General features: G+C 42.4%; 1 protein-coding gene across 1 annotated transcript in view; it reads right to left on the bottom strand.

The window, feature by feature from the left end:
• The window catches only part of LOC124553582 (basement membrane-specific heparan sulfate proteoglycan core protein), a 799,417-nt gene that overhangs the window by 97,691 nt on the left and 689,302 nt on the right, over positions 1-12,424 (bottom strand). Inside the window, exons 59-61 of the mRNA XM_047127431.1 lie at positions 9,858-10,009; positions 5,673-5,906; positions 3,905-4,105 (exon numbers count right to left, since the gene is read on the bottom strand). Of these exons, the coding sequence (XP_046983387.1) occupies positions 3,905-4,105; positions 5,673-5,906; positions 9,858-10,009 (587 nt within the window). The remainder of the gene's footprint in view (positions 1-3,904; positions 4,106-5,672; positions 5,907-9,857; positions 10,010-12,424) is intronic.

The following is a 12,424-nucleotide window of genomic DNA, read 5'->3' as shown; positions in this document are numbered from 1 at the left end:
CTCGGGACGAGTTCTGTGATTCTTTGGCCGCTTCAACACGTTGACGTTTGTGGTCTTCGGTCAACATTCTCGGCACCCACCTCGCAGAAACCTTAGCATACCCTAGATGCTTCATCAAAATCTTGTTAACAGAGGTTTTGGGTTTTGCTGACATCAGGAATCATTTCGGAGAGCTCACGAACCGTCACTCTTCGATCTGAGTGGACCGCTGCCTCCACTTTTACGATTGTTTCGTCAGAAACAGATGGCCGTCCAGAACACTCCTCATTGTGGACGTCAGTACACCCTTTCTTGAACTCTCTGCACCATTTGCGCACGTGTTGTACGCTCATACACTTGTCTCCATAGATTTCGCATAGCTGGGAATGGATTTCTGCCGGCGCAATGTTTTTTGCTGACAGGAAATGGATCACCGAGCACAGCTCCCACCTGGCGGGCTAAGCGAGGGGGAGATCCGTCACGTACGGATGCCAAGCCAAGACTGAGCTCTGCAGGCAGCTCGCTAGGGAGGGGATTCGGAGTGAGGGAACCGAGGTACACTACAGGATCACAGGATCCACCGTAACAGCTCGTTTCAGGACTGTAGTGCCACGGGAACCTTATTTTACGGACAACCCTCATAGTTGGTAAAGCTACACGTGACATCTAATTTCTATAATGTTCTCATCCTGATCATTTTGCAAGACGTATGTGGGAGGAAGCAATATGCTCGCCCCCAACTCTTGTTGGAATGTACACGGTGCTGAAGTTTCAACAGTAAATCTCTCTGTGGTGCACAGTGCCTTTTTTTGTGTCTGCTACTGGGGTTTGTTGAGGATCTTTATAACGCTCTCTCGCCCAGTGTTTCACAGATGGTCATGTAAATGGAGATGTAATTAAAAATTCAGCTTTCCATTCATAGAGATAAGTTGGAAAGCTCGAGCACGCCAGCTGCTAAATCTACCTTATTTTCATTCAGCAGTGAGTCACAACTTGATCAAAATAATTGCTTGTTGTCAACGGGCATTCTACAGCTCATGAAACGTTTTCCTGAAAGAACTTTTCAGTCCACAAATAACCCTTGCCTAAATGAGAGAAACTATTGTCAATGGCCACCTTAGAAGCTGAACTAATGATGAAAATAGACATTCATTTATGTTCTTGCAAGTTTTGTTTTGCCAATGAGGAATAAAGGAAGGTTCTACTATGGAGGTGCATAATTCCTCAACCCGTCAGCAGTGTTGTTTGATACCCGATTATACCCTTATGATATTAATAAACATTACTTTTCTACTAACCGTGCACTGGATAGATATGTACATAGTAGAACTGTTTGTGATTAGTAGAACTGTTTGTGATGGGAGTCACGAAACACTGTGTCTACTTTACTGCATGATCTATGGCTTTCAGGACATCATATGGGAAAAAAAGTGCATTGTGTTTCACACAAGTGATGTTTTTGGGAAGAATGAGCTCATTATGTTCAAGCTCAGGATTCTACAACAAACGGACATTGGATGGTTGTTTTGTGGATCACTCCTGATATTCATTTTGTAAATGGGTTTGGCTTGTTCTTTCTTCCAACCACAAGGGACAGTTTTTAGTTTGAGGTATCTACAGTTTATTATGGTGAAAAAGCAGCTGATAGCGTACCGTCAGGCCCTGGAGCTTTGTTCAATTTTTATGGTTTTAGCTGTTGGTCAATGCCACATACACCAGTATCCTGTACCACTCATCTTTGCGCTAGTGCAGGAATTTAAATGGGGCAATACCTATCTATTTTCCTTTATAAACGACCATTTGAAAATGGAGGTAAGCATTTCTGCTTTTGCTTTGCTTTTCTCAATTTCAGCCTCAGTTTTGTCCACGAGTGTTTGACACTAACTTTGCTCTCTATAGCAACCTTTACATACGATCAGAATTTTTTTGGGTTTTGGGAAAGAATTTTTGACAATATTCTGCTATGGTAGTTGCTGAAAGCTTCCATATTGTCCTCTTAACAGCCTAACAGGTTTCATTCAACATTCTTTATCTACAGCCTATGCTTTGCTTTACACTTATTATCCAATAGTCCCTATTTCTTTGTAAGTTTCTATACAGTGACTGTACACGACAGAGGGGCATGAACTATGTACATTATCCATCTAGTGCATGGTAAATTGTTTTTTTCTTTGGCCACTTTTCCACTACTTGCTGCTGCTCAGACATAAATGTTTTGAGTTCCTCTTTGACACGGGACGCAACTGCTTCTTTATCTAACTTAGTGAACATGTTGAGCTTCCTACCTATTTTACCAGTCTTTTGTACTTTATTAACCAATATTGTTACAGTTGCTGCAATGTCATTGATAGCACACCGGTAAATGCAAAATGATGCCTCGCTCGGTGTAAGGAGCGTAAACATTGGACGATTGAACAGTGCAAAAACGTTGTGTGGAGTGACAAATCATAGTACACAATGTGGCGATCCGATGACAGGGTGTAGGTATGGCGAATGCCCGGTGAACGATATCTGCCAGCGCTTGTAGTGCCGACAGAAAAATTCGGAGCTGGTGGTCTTATGGTGTGGTCGTGTTTTTCATGGAGGGCGCTTGCATTCCTTGTTTTGCATGGCACTGTCACAGTACAGTGCCTACATTGATGTTTTAAGCTCCTTCTTGCTTCCCACTGTTAAAGAGCTATTCTGGGATTGCGATTGCATTTTTCAACACGATCAAGCACCTGTTCATAATGCACGGCCTGTGGTGGAGTGGTTACACGACAATAGCATCCCTGTAATGGACTGGCCTGCACATAGTCCTGACTTGAATCCTATAGAGCACCTTTGGGATGTTTTGGGATGCTGACTTCATGCCAGGCCTGACCGACCGACATCAATACCTCTCCTCAGTGCAGCACTCCGTGAAGAATGGGCTGCCATTCCCCAAGAAACCTTCCAGCACCTGATTGAATGTATGCTTGTGAAAGTGGAAGCTGTCATCAAGGCTAAGGGTGGGCCAACACCATACCGAATTCCATTATTACCGATTGGGGGCGCCACGAACTTGTAAGCCATTTTTGGCCAGGTGTCCAGATACTTTTGGTGATAATGGTGTAAGCTGCAAGCACCACGTTCAGCAATTTGCACTGAATGGTGTGCTCTGAAACACTTGTACCTGCATCAGCAAGAAACTATGTCACCAGATCAGCTACAGATTGCCTCTTATCTTGCTTCACAGTGCACGCAAGACTCTGAACTCCCCCGTTCTGGGATGACAGGTGAGTGTCTGCCATTTTGCTTCCCCTTTGCGGTTTTACTGTGCTTCAACCACTTCCCACAGATACTTACGACAGTAGTACGTCATGATTACAACAGTAGTATGTGAACAGACAACCAGTTTCATTACTAGAGAGGTACTCATCCCAGATGCAAAGTCATAACATGCTGCCCTTTTAAAATAATAACAAGCAGTCCAGATTGCCATGGTACCAATAGTTGCCACATGCATTTCCAAGAAACGGCTACTAAGGTGATCTGGAACCTCCGGTCTGAAGATTGTCGTACAGACCAAAACCAGTTACTGTAATTTAAAATAAGTATTTTATCGCAACATGGACTACTTTTTATTATTAAAGTATTAAGCACGATCAATGAAGTTCCTCAATGATGTCAAAACTTACATTCTGCCTTTCACTGAGGTCACTGCCACTAATTTCCCCATTTACGCTCCATACTGTCGCAACAATGATTTCCACTTTTATCTCTGACCTGCTTGTGTACTTCCCTTACTATATCATGTGCCCACAATGCCACCCAGCACCACACAGTCTAGCAGTGGGCACTGCTAGTAATGCTTTGGCTTACCAGTGTACTTACTTCTTCGATGCACGGGGAGTCAGCTCTTACGTTACACCCCGTACGTCAGACGTATTCGGACTGAACTCACCGATCAGCTCGACATAGGTACTGGCGCTGAAGACGGTCTGACCCGTGGGGCTGACACCCTGGCAGATGTACTCGCCCTCGTCCCCGTATTGCACATTGCGCAGGCTCAGGATGCCGTCGCGCTCGTAGCTGTTGCGTGGTAACTGGCGGTTGTCCGGCCGTATCCAGCGCAGGAAGATGCGGTCGATCTGGGGGTCACGGCCTGCAAATGGGGAGCGGGTAAGTGTAACGGTATTGAATGAAACGAGTTTGACTCGCAGTGAAATGTACAAAAACGTAAGACAATACTGCCCCCACCACTTAACTCAGAAGATAAGACTGAAGAAAGGCAAACTTACATTTGCAGGATTAGATAGGGCTTTTGACACAGTAGACTTGAACACACTCTTTGAATAGTAGCAGGTATAAAATACACGGAGCAAAAGGTTACCCGCGATTTGCATAGAATTATGGCTGCAATTACTTGAGTTGTAGGTCATGAAAGGGAAGCAGGATTGAGAAGGTAACAAGACAATCTATTTGATTATCCCTCAGGTTATTCCATTTGTAACAAGTAAGGCAAATTGAGAAGAAATTTGAGAAGGGAATTAAAGTTCTGGCAGAAAAATAAAAACTTTCATGTTTGTTGATGTCACTGTAATACTGTCAGAGAGAGGACTAGGGAGAGCACTCGAACGGAACGGATAGTATCTTGCGAAGAGTTTACGAGAAGAGTATTAGCAGAGGTAAAACAATAGTAATGAAATGCTGCTGAATTAAATTACGTGGTGCTGAGGAGATTAGAGTACGAAATAAGAAACTAAATATATAGAAGAGTTTTGCTATTGGGTAAAAAAGTAACTGTTGGTGGGCAGCGTAAAGATAATATAAAATGTAGACTAACAACAGCAAGAAAAACTTGTCTGAAAAAGATGAATTTGTGAACATTAATATAAATTTAAGTTTCAGGATGTTTGCATGGAGCAAAGCCTTGTTTAGAAGTGACACCTGGATTGTAAACAATTCAGACAAGAAAAGAACAGAAGCTTTTGAAGTGTGGTGTTATAGAATAATGCTGAAGTTTTGCTACGTAGATCACATAACTGTGAAGAGGTATTGAATAAAATTGGGAAGAGAAGATATTTGTAACACAACTTGGCTAAAATGAGGGATCAGCTATTAGGACACATTCTGGGGCATCAAAGAATTATCAATTTGGTAATGGAAAGAAGTGTGGGGGATTAAAATTGTAGAGGCAGTAAGCAGACTGAAGTGGATGCAGATTGCAGAAGTTATGCAGAGAGGAAGAAGCTTGCAACAAACTAGTGTGGAGAGCTGCATTAAAACAGTCCTCAAACTGAAGATATTAATGTAATTGCAATTCTCTGTTATCTGCTATCATTTATGAGACAAGCAGAAGTTGAAGATAAGAACCAGTTGAACATACCGATACCAAATATCAAGTTCATCCCACAATGTTACGATGATGTGCCACGTGCACAAACAGAAACCTAACAAGACAGTGACAATATTCATTTGCATCTTTACGTGTTTTTAGAATTTAGTCTGTCACGACAGACTTAACTGTATCGTAGCCAAAACGTCTAAGTTAGTTCAAAAGGCGACAATTTGGTTGAGAGTTGGCAAAGCCGACATCAGCAGAGCCCGAGGTCTAGGTTATGTAGAAATGTGACATTTTAGGTCCACAGTAAATTAGTGACAACGTAAAGCTCACATTTGATTGCTTGCAAACTTATACTATTTACTGCACAGATAATACTCTGACGTACCTGAGAGGGAGCAGCGGAGATCGCCACTACCGCCGACCGGCAGCTCGAAACGCTGGCTGGATACGGTGAGGCCGGGGTATTGCGGGTATCCGGGCCTGGGAGTCGGTTCCTTGACTCCCCCTTCACCTTCGGCGCCGGTCTCCTGGCCGAAAGGTGGCTCGGTGCCGTAGGGACGAGTCGGCCGCGGATACGGAGGATAGTAAGTGTCATTTCCAGGTGGATACACTCCGGCACCTGTTCACATAAAATAGTCCCGAGCTAGGAAAAGGACTGCAAAATTACATATAACTGAGTAAGAGGTGATGACCAAACAATAAAAATGGAAGTGTAACGAAGTGGATGGATATGTGTGTGTGTGCGAGTGTATACCCGTCCTTTTTTCCCCCTAAGGTAAGTCTTTCCGCTCCCGGGATTGGAATGACTCCTTACCCTCTCGCTTAAAACCCACATCCTTTCGTCTTTCCCTCTCCTTCCCTCTTTCCTGATGAGGCAACAGTTTGTTGTGAAAGCTTGAATTTTGTGTGTATGTTTGTGTTTGTTTGTGTGTCTTTCGACCTGCCAGTGCTTTCGTTTGGTAAGTCACATCATCTTTGTTTTTTGATAAATTTTTCCCACGTGGAATGTTTCCCTCTATTATATTAATATCATTAATTTGAACCCAACAATTACGTTTGTTATTGTCACTGTTGCATTTCGAAATCTTTCCTGTCGTCTTATTTTCTCTTTGTGTTTTTGCCAGTAGTTTCACTTTGTATTCACCTTCTCCTTTTTACCGTAATCTGCTATACAATTTTATCCCGCCTATATATACTCAATAATACGTAACCCACTTCCAAACCATAACCAAAAAAATTGTTTTTTGCCGCTTTCAACACTACCGCTGCTATAAAATCCACCGTTTCTAGTTCACAAACAGTTCCTTTCACCTTTTAAACAACCATTTCGGCTATTTCTAATAACTTTCGCTTTATTTCCATTTCCGTTTTTCCCACATCACTGATAATTTTCAGCCGCTTCCCACAGGTTTTAACGTCATTATTTCTCCGTCAGACAATTGTTAGCCTCATTTTCATAATCTGCCACCACAAAACCACTCCTTTTAATACATTACACTCAGTTTTTTCGAAATTTTCCCGAATTTCTCCGTCCTCTAGCGTGTTTTGGCGGCAACACAACCACCTAACCTTTGTGCACATCGTTGTCTACCAACCCAAGTCCAACATAGCCCAGCTGTAACCAACACCTTTTCGCCTTTTTCACACCAGATCTCCAGTTACTTTCCAGTTCACCTTTATCTCTCCTCATATATTTTTATTTTCGTTTTCATTTCAGCCTCATGTTACACTTTCCACCTTCCAATACCATGTCACCCTCACAACACCCCCACAACGACCCCATTAAGTTTTATTTACATTCCCTCCGCAAACATGCCTTCGCCCTAGCCAGATTACGCTCCCATATTCTATTTTCTCAGGCTTGTCTGACATTTGGCATTACCCCCAAAGGCCTCACACTTAAAGTTCCCATCTCTGGCTGCAACCCTTCTTTCCAACAGTCCCTATACCAGTTCCAAACTGAACAATCCATTGCCCTCACCCACCTAATCCTTCACCTACACATCAACTTAGCCAATGAACACACCCGTCAACTCCTATCCTTAATAAAAGTCCTTAATCTTTCCTCTCCCACATCCACACCGGCTGTTCAGAGCATCCTAGGTGGATGGATATGTGTGTGTGTGTGTGTGCGCGAGTGTATACCCGTCCTTTTTCCTCCTTTTTTCCCCCTAAGGTAAGTCTTTCCGCTCCCGGGATTGGAATGACTCCTTACCCTCTCCCTTAAAACCCACATCCTTTCGTCTTTCCCTCTCCTTCCCTCTTTCCTGACGAGGCAACAGTTTGTTGCGAAAGCTTGAATTTTGTGGGTACGTTTGTGTGTCTTTCGACCTGCCAGCGCTTTTGTTTGGTAAGTCACATCATCTTTGTTTTTTGATAAATTTTTCCCACGTGGAATGTTTCCCTCTATTATATGAAGTTATTAGTGTTTTTTACGAATGTGTGGTGTGTGTGGTGTCTTTTCTTTCAGATGTGCCTGGGGGGGAAAAAAGTGTGCAGAATCCACAGCTATGAAACATATTAGGCAACTGGAGGAGGAGGGGGAGAAAGGAAAGAGATTACTGGTATCAGCTGCATCAGGACTTTGTGTGGCATAGGCAGCAACGAGTGAAAATGTATGCCAGACCATGCCGGACCAGGATCTCCTGCTTACTAAGCAGTTGCTTTAAGCACTGTCCCACTCGGACGTAACGTTCAACTGTGAAAACTATCACGGCTTTCCTCTCAGCTGACTTACATTCCCACCTAGTGCTACCTATCCGGTGTCCACGGTCGTGTCGCCCGTGCGCGGATGCCGACTGCAGATAGGTGGCTCTAGGTGGGAATGTGGGACGGCCGAGATAGTCCGCACGGTTGCGATGGACACTATTTCTGGATGGTGCAGTGGTTAATGCAACTGCCTAGTATGCAGGAAATCCCAGGTTCGAATCCTGGTCCGGCATACATTTTCACTTGTTGCCATTGATGTCACACGAAGTCCTGATGCAGCAGATAGGAATAAATCCTTCCCTTTCTCCCCCCTCCTCTTTTAATTTGTATAATTATTTGTGTGTTCCATAAATCAGTAGCATAACATTCTTTTAGAAACCAGGTTTTAAATTGTAAGACATTTCCAGGGGCAGATTTGGATGCTGAGCACAATCTATTGATTATGAACTGTAAATTAACACTGAAGAAACTGAAAAAAAGGAGGGAATTTAAGGAGATGGGATCTGGATAAACTGAAAGAACCAGAGGCTTTAGAGAGTTTCAGAGAGAGCATTAGGGGATGATTGACAAGAATGGGGGAAAAAATACAGTAGAAGAAGCACGCGTAGCTTTGAGAGATGAAATAGTTACGGCAGCAGATGGTCAAGTAGGTAGAAAGACGAGGGCTAGAAGAAATCCTTGGGTAACAGAAGAGATATTCAATTTAATTGATGGAAGGAGAAAATATAAAAATGTAGTAAATGAAGCAGGAAAAAGGAATACAAACATTTCAAAAATGAGATTGAAAGGAAGTGCAAAATGGCTAAACAGGGATGTATTCAGCTAATTTACTGAGTTAAGTTTTAATTGTAATTTCTGCAAATTAAACTTAGAACAATGTGTAGTTTCAGCACCTATTATTGTGATGATATATAAGGGCCCGATTTTTGATCACAAGACAGTCGGTCCACGGCCAAGTTTCAGAAAAGAAACCTGTGTTGGTGAGAACAACAACAATGTGGCAACTTAACTTTGGAATAAGTGTTAAACAATTAGGCCATCTGTAAAAACAATGACAGTGTCTGTTCCATGCGTACCTTTCTATTCTTTAAGAACTGTGAACTTTCTGGTTAAGTTTTTACTGCTCGCAGATGATTCAAATGGTACTGAGCACTACGGGACTTACGATCTGAGGTCATCGGTCCCCTAGAACTTAAACCTAACTAACCTAAGGACATCACACACATCAACGCCCACAGCAGGATTTGAGCCTGCGACCATAGCAGTCGCGCAGTTCCAAACTGAAGCGCCTAGAACTGCTCGGCCAGACCGGCCGGCCACTCGCAGATATTCAGTAGTAAACTATTGTAGCAGTATGTGGAGGTTTGACTGCAACCTATTAATGAGGCTCATCAAAAGTTAAACAATAGTGCACTGGCCATATAAATGTGTATTATTAGGGGGTTGTGAAAAATGAAGTTTAAGTACTGTGAAACGCAACTGTGCACCTGTCAGCTACATTATTTACAGTAGTCAGTGTCGGGATCCACAACCCATTTTTCAGCCAGTGTAGCAATGCAGTACGTCGACACTGAGGACACAAAATGGGGCAGGCGGAACCGCTACAGTGTCGAGTTGTCCTGAAATATTATTGTAGAAGACACAACAAAAATATAAATAATCTAAATATACTAATTTACTGATTTTTTTGGTTTCCTTAGGCTTGCAACCGCAGGAAGAGAGAGTATGCTGAACTTATTTCCTTAACGAGCTGGCAAATGTGTTTCTTCATGGTCAAGTGCTACATTTCCGTTAATTTCTATAAAACAGACGTACATCTGCTTCCGTAGGAAGCTAAGTTGTAACCAGAAGGGAAACTCACCGGCATCGACAACAGTGAGATAGAGGCGTTCCTCGGCGGATCCGGCCGCATTCTGCGCCAGACAGCTGTAGGAGCCCTCGTCCGCGCGGCTCGCGCCGTTGATTTCCAGGATGGCCACTGACGGTCGTGCCACCGACTCCACGGCAAATGGACTGTTTTTGAAAAACATATGCACTCTATTATATCAGCAAAAATATGCCTAAAAGGTGTAAAGAAGATGATAAATATTAATTAGGTTCTAGTGTATCTCTGCATACAAATCATTTGTTTTATACAAAATCAAATTTCTCCTGCCTTTTTAGTGTACTGTCAGTGAAACAAAAATTAATTCTAGGTGCACAGCTAGCTTCAGTCTGTGGATGTGAAGATAAGTGGCAGTCAGGAATCAAATGAATTACTGTGTGAGAAGCCATGGGTCTCTTACACCAAAATATTCCTCAGTAACCTCCAAAATTTTGTCAATGGATTTTAGGTTCACGCAGTGCGTAGCGAAGAGCATGCCCCGTAACCAGTAGTATAGTTGTTCTGGGAAGGGCTGCTTCAGTGTTGGTCAAAACAACAGTTTTAATAGTTGTTTTTAGCTTCAAATGATGTGACCTAGGGTTTTTATTCATCTACGTAACGGTTCTGATACCGACAGTATGCACTGTGTGTCTTTTTTGGAAAGAAACTTGTTCCATTTACTCATGGTACGCGGTGCAAGCAACAGTAATATCCACTTTACTCTTCACCACCATACTGCATTCACTACTGCTCAATGCTATCTCGGGTTTGCTTTTGTGGCAGCTTTAGTTGTGTGTTAACAGCAGCACAGATAAGTGGTGACGAGTTGTCCGATATGCACCTCGTGTATGGATTCACCGAATGCAGTGAAAATGGAAATGATCGTGCATTATTGTCGGCCGGGAAATCCCATCTGGGCTTGTTAAGGCAGCCAGGTGCAAGTCTTTCAATTTCAGGCCACTCTGGCACTTCACGTGTCCGATGAAGATGAGATCAAGTGAGTAGCACAAAACAAACACCCAGTACCTGACACAGTCGGGAATAGAAGCGCGGGCCCCCTGACCTAGAGGCAGCAACGCTAACCGTCAAACGACGAGCTGCCGACAGTGAATGCAGTGAAAGACCAGCACGAAGACTCTGTTCCTGTTCCCGCAGTGAAGGCAAATATATCACACTTTTTTTTACGTCTGTCTGAAGGTTGTTTCACTAATCTCTGTTTTACTCTGAACATTTTGGTGATTGCATATTGCAGGGTTTTTCATGGCCCTGATGGTATTTTCAGTTTAATAACTCATTACTATTACTTTGTGGTAAGCCGCTGGAAACCCTGGGTCCCTTACACCAAAATACTCGGAACATATCCCCAAACAATCTCAGGAATTATGTCGACAGAGTTTAGGTTCACCCTGTGTACGATCCTATTTTGGTAATATGGTAAGGCCGGTATTACACTATCAAATTTCTTTGTCAAAGATTTGATCAAAGATGTGATCCAATATTCCGTCCAATATATTTGACAAAGATCTTTGACGTAGCGCTACAAGGGGTATTACACTGTCATCAAATTTTTCTTCAAAGTTCAAGATGGCTGACAACAACTTGTTATTAACCGCAGCAGTTCTACGTACTCCAATTGCATTGTGTGCACATGCGGAAAAGAAGTGGGGGGAAAAAATGGAACCATACATACGAGGTTGACAGTCTTAAAAGTCCTGGGATTACAACTTGATAATAAATTCAGTTGGGAGGAGCACACCACAGAACTGCAGAAACGCCTTAACAAATCTGTATTTGCAATTCGAGTGTTAGCAGACATAGGCAACATAAAAATGAAAAAGCTTGCATACTTTCATTCCATAATGTCATATGGGATAATATTTTGGGGTAAATCTTGAAGTCAAACAAAAGTTTTCAAGGTCCAAAAGCGTGTAATACGTATTATTTGTGGAGTAAATTCACGGACCTCCTGCAGAAACCTCTTCAAAGAACTGGGTACTTCAGATTCTTGCATTGGTACTGGGGGAAAATAAGAAAGAAAATGAAACTGTTGGCGGGCCAGAAGTACAGTGAGACTGTCGTTTGGACGTACGAGATTTGCAGGTTAGCTTTTTTTGTTTTGTATTTCATGCCTAGATACTTCCGTAGAGATATTGTTGCATGTGGATCATTATATGTAATGATTATTACAATACATGCAACGATATGTTTGTACAGTTATCTAGGCATGAGAAACAAACAAAAAAAAACTATAACTCTCGTAGGCCCAAATGACAAGAGTCTCACTATCTTCCGGCTCGCAGGTTAACTACTGCCTCTCAGTATATTTACTTCTTAATAAAATTTGTCGTAAATAATATATCTCTTTTTCCAACAAACAACTCAGTTCATACATACAATACCAGGAACAAAAATGATCTGCACACGGACTTAAAAACACTTACTTTAGTTCAAAAAGGGGTCCACTACTCAGGAACACTCATCTTCAATAATTTGACAGGAAACATAAAAAAATTAGTTAGAAATAAAGACCAGTTTAAAAGGAGCCTGAAAGACTTACTACTGGC

Source organism: Schistocerca americana, chromosome 11 (assembly GCF_021461395.2).
Source record: "Schistocerca americana isolate TAMUIC-IGC-003095 chromosome 11, iqSchAmer2.1, whole genome shotgun sequence".
In the NCBI taxonomy this organism is placed as follows: domain Eukaryota; kingdom Metazoa; phylum Arthropoda; class Insecta; order Orthoptera; family Acrididae; genus Schistocerca; species Schistocerca americana.
Note: the sequence above shows the minus strand (reverse complement) of the source record. Positions and strands in the feature narration are given on the sequence as shown.